Source organism: Nerophis ophidion, linkage group LG04, assembly GCF_033978795.1.
Source record: "Nerophis ophidion isolate RoL-2023_Sa linkage group LG04, RoL_Noph_v1.0, whole genome shotgun sequence".
In the NCBI taxonomy this organism is placed as follows: domain Eukaryota; kingdom Metazoa; phylum Chordata; class Actinopteri; order Syngnathiformes; family Syngnathidae; genus Nerophis; species Nerophis ophidion.
Window position 1 is genome coordinate 60,119,256 of NC_084614.1, and position 12,698 is coordinate 60,131,953.

General features: G+C 42.0%; 1 protein-coding gene across 2 annotated transcripts in view; it reads left to right on the forward strand.

Annotated features, from left to right (window-relative positions):
- The window catches only part of gabra1 (gamma-aminobutyric acid type A receptor subunit alpha1), a 92,515-nt gene that overhangs the window by 26,800 nt on the left and 53,017 nt on the right, over positions 1-12,698 (forward strand). For both annotated transcript variants that reach the window (XM_061898614.1, XM_061898615.1), the window contains exons 6-7: positions 2,003-2,085; positions 12,530-12,673. In XM_061898614.1, the coding sequence (XP_061754598.1) occupies positions 2,003-2,085; positions 12,530-12,673 (227 nt within the window). The remainder of the gene's footprint in view (positions 1-2,002; positions 2,086-12,529; positions 12,674-12,698) is intronic.

The window sequence follows — 12,698 nt, forward strand, 5'->3', positions numbered from 1 at the left end:
CATCAAACGACTCTTTCCTCAACCATGAATCCATGACTGTCATCGCTCACCTGCGACGGGAAACTAACAAGCCAAATACTAGAGTCCGTGAACATTGTTCCAAAGTACGGATTTATTGTTGATTCGTTGTGCACACAAAAGTAAACAATGACATGTGTAAATGCAGTAAAATATAATAAAACAAGATCGAGAAGGACTTCCACGTATATTCCCTCTTTATCACACAAGAGAAAACCCGCCAGGTGAACAGCTGATTTTAATACTTTTGCCCCTGATGTAAGCTGACTCGTGTACCCCATGTGACCATAGGATGAACATATGTACTATTATATTAGGAATAGTGTGACCATAAACATTAAGGCTGACTGTTTTCTCAACCACAAGTCCATGACCATCATCGCTCACCTGCAACGGGAAGCTAACAAGCCTAATACTAGACTCCGTAAACATTGTTCCAAAGTAAAGATTTATTGTACATACAAAAGTAAACAATGACATGTGCAAATGCAGTAATATATAATAAAACAAGCCAACAAAGGACTTCCCCGTTTATCCCCTCTTTATCACACGGAAGAACACAAAAAAATGGCTGATTTGAATACTTTCGCCGCTGACGTAAGCTGACTCGTGTCGCACGTGTGACCTCAGGATGGACAAATACACCATTGTAAAAGGAATAGTGTGACCATAAACAGTTAGCCAATACAGCTGGGTTGCCCAAAGTGTGGGACAGGGGCCGATCTGTGCCCCGTGACTCCTCCATCATAGGCCCTAGGCACATTTTTAAAAAAAATAAAGGAAAAACACCAGCAAAAATTGGAAAAACAGGAAGAAACACAATGGTAAAAAACTATATGTTGACATTGGCCGATAATAACAGCATAAAGCTTTGTCTTAAAAAAACAACAACAACAAAAAATAGATTATACACACACACATATATATATACACACATACTGTATATATATATATATATATATATATATATATATATATATATATATATATATCCATTGTCTACCACTTATTCTCTTTGGGGTCGCGGGGGGCGCTGGAGCCTATCTCAGTTACATTCGGGCGGAAGACGGGTTATTCCTGGGTGAGGGTATTAATCGTTCTGCAATGCAGTCTGCAGAACATTATGGAAAGCACAACTCTTAATAGCAAATTATGCTATGGTCAAAGTAGGAATTGCTACAAAACACATGTGAAGACATTCAACACTTTTCCTCTCTGGCGGCTAAAGTTTATAGTGCACACCCTCAATTCGTCATGTTTCTTGTGTTAGGTAAACATCGACGAATGGGGTTGTAAGAATCCCCTTCCAACTGTAATTTAACACTCATTTTAAGTAAAAACATAAAGAAAATCCCATAAAAAAACAAAAGACAAAAAAATTGTTGATATTGTGAAGTCGTAATTTTTGAAGTGCGACGCTGCGAAGGACGACTGTACAATTAAACTGTTGCCAGTAATTAAAATAGAACACAACTACCTCACATCTTTATATTATTCAAAGTAACTCCAGTTGTCATGGAAGTTGGAGACCCCTAATGTATAAAATAATTAAACCCTGACGTTATTTGTAACCGTGGTTGGAGTTCACACAGCAAATGCCAGGAGTCGATGAAATCAGCCAAGCTTACATAGCAACGCAAATCCACGGTGCGCTGTGCGGGTATTGTAAGACATGTATTTCTCATGTTCAGGGGCCGGGGGAGGGGTAGCTTGTGTCGCTGTCACAGATGAGCGAGATGAGTGGACGGATGGAAGATTAGTGTGCCACGGGTGGCCTGACTTGCTGTTTTTCCAACAAGCTGTCAGAAAATAGAGGCCCGCAAATCAGGCAAACCTTTCCGTGCTTGCGAGAAGGAAGAGGACACGCTTTGACAGCGTTTAGCTCTGATAGGTTGGAAACAGCACATGTTCTCTTTTTCAGCAACGGTATTGTTGTATTGATTTTTTTAAATGATGCCTTTGTGTCTTTTTGTGATGACTGTAGGCTGACTGTGAGAGCAGAATGTCCCATGCACCTTGAAGACTTCCCCATGGATGCTCATGCCTGCCCACTCAAGTTTGGCAGCTGTAAGTTCTCTCCAGAGACACACAAGCCTGGTCTTAGCACAATTTAATAGCTTTTGAGATGCATTTTCATGCTAAAAACAGTCGATGAGTGACATGTTTGAGGTTTTTACTTTGCATCGTGACATATACGAATGACACATTTCTCCAGAACTACAACTTAAGATGAATACGTTTTTTTATTCTATTTAGTATGACTATGTTACGATTTACCACTACAAAAGCAGTTTCTATAATATTTTGTGAACAGGCCAAACAAGATCCCATTAAAGTCTGCTGAGAGTCCAATTTGAGGTTTAGACGCAGCACTAATGATGATTTGATAGACAAAATCAACACAAGAGGTCTGAGGAAGTGAGTTTTGGGTGCAGAACCGCACAATCCTGTCTTGGAATTGCAAATACCAATACTCATAGTTGTAACCCGGACTCTGTTATGAGTCTGACATTTTTACAAAGTTCTCAGAGCATATAATCGATCGCAACAGACTGTTCATTTTTTCACAAAGGATGCTTCGCTTCATTATTTTATGCTTAGATCTGACCAATCTAGTAAGTGGTTCGATTAGATCTGACCAACCAAAGACTATATCTGACCAATCTAAATGAAATCAGTTCATAAAATAATGAAGCCTGCTCGGATCAGAGGGGAAATGTCTTCTCAGACAAACTGAAGAGTCTAGTTGAAATCAATTGAATGCCTTGAGTGCCCAATGACCTGGATGAATGAGAACAACCAAAGACATGCCTCTGAATTCCGTTCCTAGGTTGACTTTGTCTATCCATTCTGTGTCTGTGTTGTTTACACGGAACAGCGACGGAAGAAAATTCCGCGGCCATGATTGGTAGTATGGAAGGGGTCCTCACACACAGAGCCTGCAAAATCGTCACTTCTGAGCCGTAGGAGAAATTATAGCCTTTTAACATTTGGGCCTTTTTACACAGAAGACAAAGAAGGATAAAATGTTTGTCTTTCTACTTAGCAATCCCGCAATCAGATCATTACCAAAGATGCAAGCTTCAACTGTGACTTACACTTGGCAGACACTGGCAATCGATTTCATCTTACCCCTGCTATGGTATCTGAGGCGGTCCTGGCGAGATTTACGCCCTGGGCGAACCATCCCTTGCCCTGTTCCGCCACCATCAACACCACAATATATTACAAACCCCGTTTCCATATGAGTTGGGAAATTGTGTTAGAAGTCGATATAAACAGAATACAATAATTTGCTAATCATTTTCAACCCATATTCAGTTGAATATGCAACAAAGACAACATATTTGATGTTCAAACTGATAAACTTTTTTTTTTTTGCAAATAATCATTAACTTTAGAATTTGATGCCAGCAACATGTGACAAAGAAGTTGGGGAAGGTGGCAATAAATACTGATAAAGTTGAAGAATGCTCATCAAACACTTATTTGGAACATACCACATTTGTGCAGGCTAATTGGGAACAGTTGGTTGCCATGATTGGGTATAAAAGCAGCTTTCATGAAATGTTAAGTAAATCACAAACAAGGATGGGGCGAGGGTCACCAATTTGTGACATCAAGGATCTCAAGTACGTTTTAATAAGCTTCACTGTTGGTCATGTTAGTTGATGACTGCAAATTCCTTTTTTTATTTAATTTTTCACATTGGTCTATTTTAATTTAGGGATGAAATACAATGTATTTGGAAGCAGTTTGTGTTGTTTGGCCTCTCTGGCCTGGGATCAGATTATGCAAACTCCCCTCCACCTTGCCAAGTTGCCTCTTGAAGTTCCACATTTGCCAATTTGTAGCTACATCTGGCGGCTTTCCAATACTTTAGGCAACTTTTTTTTTTTTTTTGAAAACAGCTACTAGCAACAAATCTAGCAATTTTTATCCGTGTTATTGTAGGCTTTTTTTATGTTTTGGAGAATTTGAGGTGAAAGCATGAAGCAATGTGCTGGCACGAGCCCCTCCCCTGTTTCAAAGCACTCAGAGACCCTCACAGGACGGGAATTGATGTGTTTCGCGCATGTCCGGACTATTATGGGGCGTTCAGTTTGTACTGGGAACTCTAAATAAATTGGATAATAAAAAATAAAAATGTCGCCCACATTGCCAATACTAAAATTTGGTCCCTCTATGGCAGGGGTGGGCAACCCGCGGCTCCGGAGCCGCATGCAGCTCTTTGGCCACTCTGATGTGGCTCAGCTGCATAATCGCCGACCCCCCCGACTGTTTCGGGGGTTGCCTCTCCCGGACATAACCCGGGGTTAACATTCTCCAATTTTCACTCGGACTACAATATTGAGGGCTTTACTTTTAACGTCCTCTACAACATGTCATCGCCCGCCTTTACACCATGCTATCTGCGTGCCGGCTGGACGCATGCATCTCGCTGCTTCTATCGTCACACGTACGAGATTGCAAGGCATATAGTCAACAGCCATACAGGTTACACTGAAGGTTGTGATATAAACAACTTTAACACTCTTACTAATATGTTCCACACTGTGAACTCACACCAAACAAGAATGACAAACACATTTCGGGAGAACATCCTCACAGTAACACGACATAAACACATAATAACAATTACCCAGAATCCCATGCATTCATGACTCTTCCAGGCTATATTATACACCCCTGCGCCCCCAAACCCGCATACCTCAGCCGACGCACGGATGGGGGATGGGGGGTTTTGGTGCTAGCGGGGTGTAAAATATAGCCTGGAATAGTCATGGATGCATGGGATTCTGGGTAATTGTTTCGTTGCCTTTATGTTGTGTAACTGTGAGGATGTTTTCCCGAAATGTTTGGTGTTGGTTCACAGTGTGGCGTATATTAGTAAGAATGTTAAAGTTGTTTATATCACAACCTTCAGTGTAACCTGTATGGCTGTTGAGTATATTGCTTGCAGTCGTGCACCTGTATCAGCGGAAGCCACGTACAACATTTTACTGGGCCGGCAAGCTGTTTGTACATGTTGAAAAGGCGTCAAAGACAATGGCTTAATAGCACGCCCTTATTATTGTTATGTGGGTGACCATCAGCAGATATTAGCGAGATTGGTTGCGGCTCCCATTATCTTCTTTAATTTGTGAAACAGTTCAAAATGGCTCTTTGAGTGGTAAAGGTTGCCGACCCCTGCTCTATGGGGTCCTGCTACTCCATTTCACACAGCTACTATCATCCCCGTTAATGCAACAAGAATCGGTAAACTTTAAACCGCCGACTTTAAAATGCTGTATTGATGTTGTACTCACAGAAGAGTGGGAGTGAAGGAGGCTTAAAGGGGTCATATTATGACCCTGCCTTTAAAACACTTCCTTGTGGTCTACATAACATGTAATGGGGAGTCTTTGGTCAAAATGGGGGCAGCATGGTGCAACAGGGGTTAGTGCATGTGCCTCATAATACGAAGGTCCTGAGTAGTCCTGAGTTCAATCCAAGGTTCTGTGTGGAGTTTGCATGTTCTCCCCGTTACTGCGTGGGTTCCCTCCGGGTACTTCGGCTTCCAAAGACATGCACCTGGGGATAGGTTGACTGGCAACACTAAATTGGCCCTAGTGTGTGAATGTGAGTGTTAATGTTGTCTGTCCATCTGTGTTGGCCCTGCGATGAGGTGGTGACTTGTCCACTTGTCCTTCCGCCCAAATGCAGCTGAGATAGGCTCCAGTATCCCACCCCTCCGACCCTAAAAGGGAAAAGCGGTAGGAAATGGATGGATGGATGGTCAAAATGGGCGGCGGTCTTATTTACATTCCTCCACTTTGACTGTGTCTTCTCCCCGTCATCGTTGTGTTTTTTTTTTTTTTCATAGGGAGTTTACTGACAGATAAAAGTTAGAATTCCACGCTATGGACGGCGTGGCGCAGTGGAAGAGTGGCCGTGCGCAACCCGAGGGTCCCTGGTTCAAATCCCACCTAGTACCAACCTCGTCACGTCCGTTGTGTCCTGAGCAAGACACTTCACCCTTGCTCCTGATGGGTGCTGGTTGGCGCCTTGCATGGCAGCTCCCTCCATCAGTGTGTGAATGTGTGTGGGAATGGGTAAATGTGGAAGTAGTGTCAAAGCGCTTTAAGTACCTTGAAGGTAGAAAAGCGCTATACAAGTACAACCCATTTATCATTTATTATTTATTTAGTATTATAAATGGCAACAGCGGAGGCCGCATGTGCATGTACGAGCCAGTCTGCCTCACAGCAAGAGGATAAAAAAAATAAGGCGTTTATGGACTATAGCATCAGACTACAATGGCGGATAAGTGCAAGGCAATTTGGGTAAATTTATAATGTATGCGAAGATGTCCACTGACGTCACCGATGGGAAAAACGTCATAAATTGGGCAAATTCCAAACAGCTCGTTTTGCGGAATGATGGAGGAGGGCAAGACTGTTTTAAAAATATCCCCGCAATGCCTTGTTTGATTTCAAATTTTCGGGATTCACGCAGATCCTAAATATACAAAAACAGGTAGCAATATGTAAGAAAAGTCGGTCTTGTATAATATGTCCACTTTAAGGCACTTCTGCACTTGCATGTGCTTTTTTCACAACACTTAAAAGATTGATATATGAACTTTTACACAGCAACACAGCATCCAATAATTAGATTAGGGCGACAACTAACGGCTATTTTGATCGTTGAATAATAATCGACTATCTTAACAATTAGTCGACTAATTCAGTGGCTCCAATTCAACCTATCGCTTTTAAATTCATCTGAGATATTTTTAGGCATGGGCTAATTATCAATTAAGACAATAAATAATACTTCTTCCTATTTATTTATGAAATGTGCTGCTTGTTAGGCTGCTACTAAAATACAAATACCTGCTCAATGACTTAAAAGCAACGACAGGAAAGGTGCTGCTACAAATAAAGAATATTATTACTGTTATTTTTATATAAAATTAATGACAGCCAAACAAACAAAAAACAACATCAAAACTGTCCAGTTTTCTCAGAAAGAAAAGTGCAATTTGTGATGATGATGTGTTTAGAAAGCTGCATACAGGTAACAAAGTTTAGCTTAAAGACTGTGACTGAAATGATAAGTTTAAAGGGGAACATTATCACAATTTCAGAATGGTTAGAACCAATAAAAATCAGTTCCCAGTGGCTTATTTTATTTTCAAAGTTTTTTTCTAAATTATACCCACCATGAAATATCCCGAAAAAAGGCTTTAAAGTGCCTGATTTTCGCTATCTGTAAATCCACCTGTCCATTTTCCTGTGACGTCAATGCGTGACGCCAATACAAACAAACATGGCGGATAGAACAGCAAGATATAACGACATTAGCTCGGATTCAGACTCGGATTTCAGTGGCTTAAGTGATTCAACAGATTACGCATGTATTGAAACGGATGGTTGAAATGTGTGGAGGCAGATAGCGAAAACAAAATTGAAGAAGAAACTGAAGCTATTGACCGAATAGCTATTGAAGCTATTCGGCGATCGCCTTCTAACCAACGATTGCATCTTTTGACCACTGGAGCAACTTAAATCTGTCGATTGGTAAGTGTTTGTTTGGCATTAAATGTGGGTGGAAGGAAAGGCTGGATGCAAATATAGCTACAAATGTACATACAGCTAGCCTAAATAGCATGTTAGCATCGATTAGCTGGCAGTCCTGCGGTGACCAAATATGTTTGATTAGCACATAAGTCAATAACATCAACAAAACTCACCTTTGTGATTTCGTTGACTTTATCGTTGGAAATGCATCTGCTTTGACTGTTGCAGGATATCCACACATCTCTGTCGTAGCATCGCTATCGTCGGTAAAATGTGCAGAACAAACAAGGGACTTTCGCATCTTTTGACACAGGTGCAACTTCAATCAGTCGATTGGTATGTGTTTGTTTGGCATTAAATGTGGGTGGAGGGAAAGGCTGGATGCAAATATAGCTACAAATGAGGCATAACGATGCAATATGTACATACAGCTAGCCTAAATAGCATGTTAGCATTGATTAGCATGCCGTGCTAATCGATGCACACTCCACGTAAGTCAACTTGAATCCGTCCCTGATCGTGTTGTTACACCCTCCGACAACACACCGACGAGGCATGATATCTCCAAAGTACGGAAAACAGTCGAAAAAATGGAAAATAACAGAACTGATTTGACTTGGTGTGTGTAATGTGTTTGAGAAAATGGCGGATTGCTTCCCGTTGTAACGTCACGGGTGAAAGGTCATCGCTCCGACAGCGAACAATTGAAAGGCGTTTAAATCGCGAAATTCACCCTTTTAGAGTTCGTGAATCGGTTAAAAAAACATATGGTCTTTTTTCTGCAACTTTAAGGTATATATTGACGCTTATATAGGTCTGGTGATAATTTTCTCCTTCAATATATTTTTTCATACAGCTGCGTCTTTTTTGTTAATGCACCACCGACGTTGTACTATCATTAAATACAAGGTCCGCTTTGTAAATTGCGCAATTTATTTGAGTCTTTGACACATTTAAGGTGAAATGTTCCCATACTTTTGATGTGTCTACTCGCTGTGTTGTTGCATTTTTGTTTTCCTGGAGTTGCGGGTCAGCGATTGTACTGACGCTTCCATTTTGAAAAAACACAACCAATGACCCTCGAGCTAAAACCTCGGAGAACTGAACTACACTTTTAAAATACCATGACCTAAAGCAGGGGTAGGGAACCAATGGCTCGCGAGCCAGATGTGGCTCATTTGATGACTGCATCTGGCTCTCGGATAGATCTGAGTTGACATTGTTTAACACGGTAAGTAATGAATAATTCCACTTGTAATCACAGTGTTAAAAATAACGTTCAAAATATAAAACATTCTCATGCATTTTTATGTTCAGGAAGTTGCGTTAATGGTAAGAAGTAATGTATTTATTATTGGTTTGTTTCAGACCACCAATCACCAACATGAGAGCCTGTTTCAGGGTTACAATATTGTTTCATTTTTCAATACGTCTCTCAGTTGCTTTCCAGCAATTGTCTTTTTCTCTTTCGTTCTCGCTCGCACTCTGGCTCCAGCCCCAACCCCATCTCTCCTCCTGGCTGCTGCTTATAACATAGCGACAGGTGATTAGATAACAAGGACCAGGTGGGCCATCTACGCACCTGTCCTGGCAACACCCTGCTTCGCTGCAGGCCCGCAGGCCACGACTCCTCTACTGTTGGCTTCAGAACAACAATGTTATTACAAAGAATACGATACCTTTTTATACTCTAGAAATAAATGGGTTGTACTTGTATAGCGCTTTTCTACCTTCAAGGTACTCAAAGCGCTTTGACACTACTTCCACATTTACCCATTCCCACACACATTCACACACTGATGGCGGGAGCTGCCATGCAAGGCGCCAACCAGCACCCATCAGGAGCAAGGGTGAAGTGTCTTGCTCAGGACACAACGGACGTGACAAAGTTGGTACTAGGTGGGATTTGAACCAGGGACACTCGGGTTGCGCACGGCCCCTCTCCCACTGCGCCACGCCGTCCCAAATGTTGGTCCTACTTAAAAATGAACGCATTTAGTTGTGTTCAGTATTAAAAGAAATATGATATGGCTATTATGGAAATCGATTTTAAAATATTTGGCTTCTTGGCTCTCTCAGCCAAAAAGGTTCCCGACCCCTGACCTAAAGGGACGGGGACTCAACACAAACGTTAGCTAGGAAAGGCTCCAGCTGGTGACCAAAGAAAGAACAAATTGGATGAATCGCTGACAATTCATGACGTCACACACACGCACGCACACACTCACACTTCATCCAACCGGAAGCATGACGGATAAGGGATGACAACATGGTAACAGATGTTCTCCCGGAGGAACTGTCCGCTAAGACCACCTCCGGCCTGCTTCGACCCTGCCAGGCCATGCGAGTCCCCGCCAGACCCTGGCAGGCAAGGGACTGGCGGACCTGCGGTTATCTTAGGCAGTGAGCATTGACAAATTTCCAGCGCACCACACCAGCTGCTCACCCCTGACAGCTATATAGGCCGCACACCTTGCATCAACTAGCGTTGGAATTATGGAGCTACGGGACAAGGGTAGCCAATGAGAGCCAAGTGAAGCAACACCGGTATTGCCATTTGTTAGACAGCTGTGCAGCACAAGCCGAGCCACCCGTCCTCAACCGACACTCGAACACCGCAACCATCTCCTCTTTAAATTGAATTCACTCCCTAAATATTTCAGTGTTTAGCTCTCTGCCTGCAGACTGCAGCAGAGAGCCGGCCTTTCCCCAGCAGTGGTCGAGCCACACTGCAGTCTTGACAGGTTGGCTGGCCACAGGCGAGAAAACACAGACTTGGCTCATTTAAGGTCATGCCGTCCTGTTGGGATGGTGTGTGTTTGTGTTATTTGTGAAGTTGGAAGATGACACAATGTGACACGACATCATGTAATAATTCTAGACCAAATTTGAGAGGAACAACATGACCTGGACATGGAGCTATCCAGCTTAATTCTTCTGGGGGACATACTTTCAGAAGAATGAAGCTGTTGGAAAAATCTCAAGAATGATGAGTTGAAACAGGATGCTCCTGAGCTCATTTTTGAGCTCCATGGCAAAAATTGTGAACACTTACGTGATTTCTCTTTTTTTTTTTTTTTAATATTTAAGAAATTTAAAAAAAATACCTAAAAAGGCTTTTTCTCATTGTCATGATAAGGTTTTGTATGTGGAATGTTGAGGACAAAAATGAATACATTCCATTTTGAAATTAGGCTGCAACATAATAAAGTGTGTAAAAAGTGAATACTTTCCAGATGCACCGTATATGCACATGTTTATAGGTGCTTGGATTTATTACCAACTTTAACCAAAGGCTGCGCCTGTAACACATCACACAAAAACCTACCAGAAAAGTAATTTAACACTTTTTTCATCTTCTTCCTCCCGCGCATTGAAACCCCTGAAGTTGTCTTCTTTGGTATCGCAGTTGAAAAGACTTAGAATTATTGGTGGCACGAAGCTGTCAGGTTCAAACACTGATGACATGTAATAATCAAACAAGAAGCAAGGAAACATGCAGAGACAGAGTTCAATTCAGCTCGAGGAGACACATGTGTTGGGCTGTACTCTAGTTACAGATCCAAACGACATTCTAAAAATCAAGCCCGCGCGCCTCCTCTATTTATTAGGAAAGTCCCTATTACATCACTGTCGCTGAGGGAAGGGGGTAGACTCGACAACTCCAGTTAGACACAATATATGATTATGCAAAAATTCAAATATGTTGACACTTGGTGCTATCGCCCGGCCACTGCTTTATCTGGTCCCGGTAACCAATGTTCGGTCTTGGCAGTCAGCAGGCCGAGTTTGGACAAAACACTGATAAAAAAGGCTAGCAATCTTTTGGATTGCTAGCTCTGCACAAATACAGAAATACCACTTCAGCACAAAATAACAATACTTTTTAATAACAGCCCTTAAGCATAAAGTTATGATGATAATATATACAGAATTATTTTAACAGAAACTTGTGAAGTTAAAGTACCACTGATAGTCACACACACACTAGGTGTGGTGAAATTACTATCTGACCCATCCCCTTGTTCCACCACCTGGGAGGAGAGGGGAGCAATGAGCAGCAGCGGTAGCCGCTCTCATTAATTTTTGGGGTGATTTAACCCACTATTCCAACCCTCGATGCTGAGTGCCAAAAAGGGAGGTAATGGGTCCCTTTTTTATAGTCTTTGGTATTACTCGCCCGGGCTTTGAACTCACGACCTACTGATCTCAAGGCCACTGAGCAGGCTGGACACATTTGAACCTGGACAAAAATTAATTTCAAAGCGTGGGACAAAAAGACTTGTAGTCTGGAAATTACGGTAGTCAGTAAGTCATGGATTAAACCCGAATTGTTGCAGTCCATGCAATCCAGGCCAGGCTCGAACCAGCGACCACAAATCTCCACTCGTTGAGACTTTGGTCAAACAGTGCTAGCAAATGAGCAAAAAGCCACCATCTGTCAACTCACTGTCTAACGCAGCTCCTAAGGCATTGGGAAGGGAGGTTTACGCAATGTAGTCTAACACAACCACACCAGCTGGTATGTGTTACAGAAGTAAAATGTTTTTGCTGGTCAAAGATCATCGATATCATTGGTTCTGATTGACTTCAGGACAAACGACGACACTAGTTGGTTCTTATTACACACAGATCAAAATATGCAAAGAATGTATTTGTAAATATTTTTGATCAATAGTTTGCCTTTAATAAAAACAGTATCAATAATGTAAATAATAATGTCTTATTTAAACTTCTAAAATCAATACACTTTGCACCTTATTGAGATGCGGGAGTACGAACGACTCGCTAATGACTGACTCGCAAATCAAATTGGTCCTCTTCATTTACTTTAGAGAGCCGTTGGAAAGACTCGACTCGTTCGCCAACATCACACACCTACCCACAATTACAGCTAAATATGATATGAGATCACGGAATAATTCAGTTTCCCCGTCCCTTGGTAGATGCTTACACTCGAGCAGAGGTGGTGTACGTGTGGACCAGAGGGGCCGCTAACTCCGTGGTGGTGGCGGATGACGGTTCCAGGCTGAACCAGTATGATCTGATGGGGCAAAGCGTGGACTCAGGTGTGGTGCAGTCCAGCACAGGTAAGGTTGCTTTGATTTTTTTTTT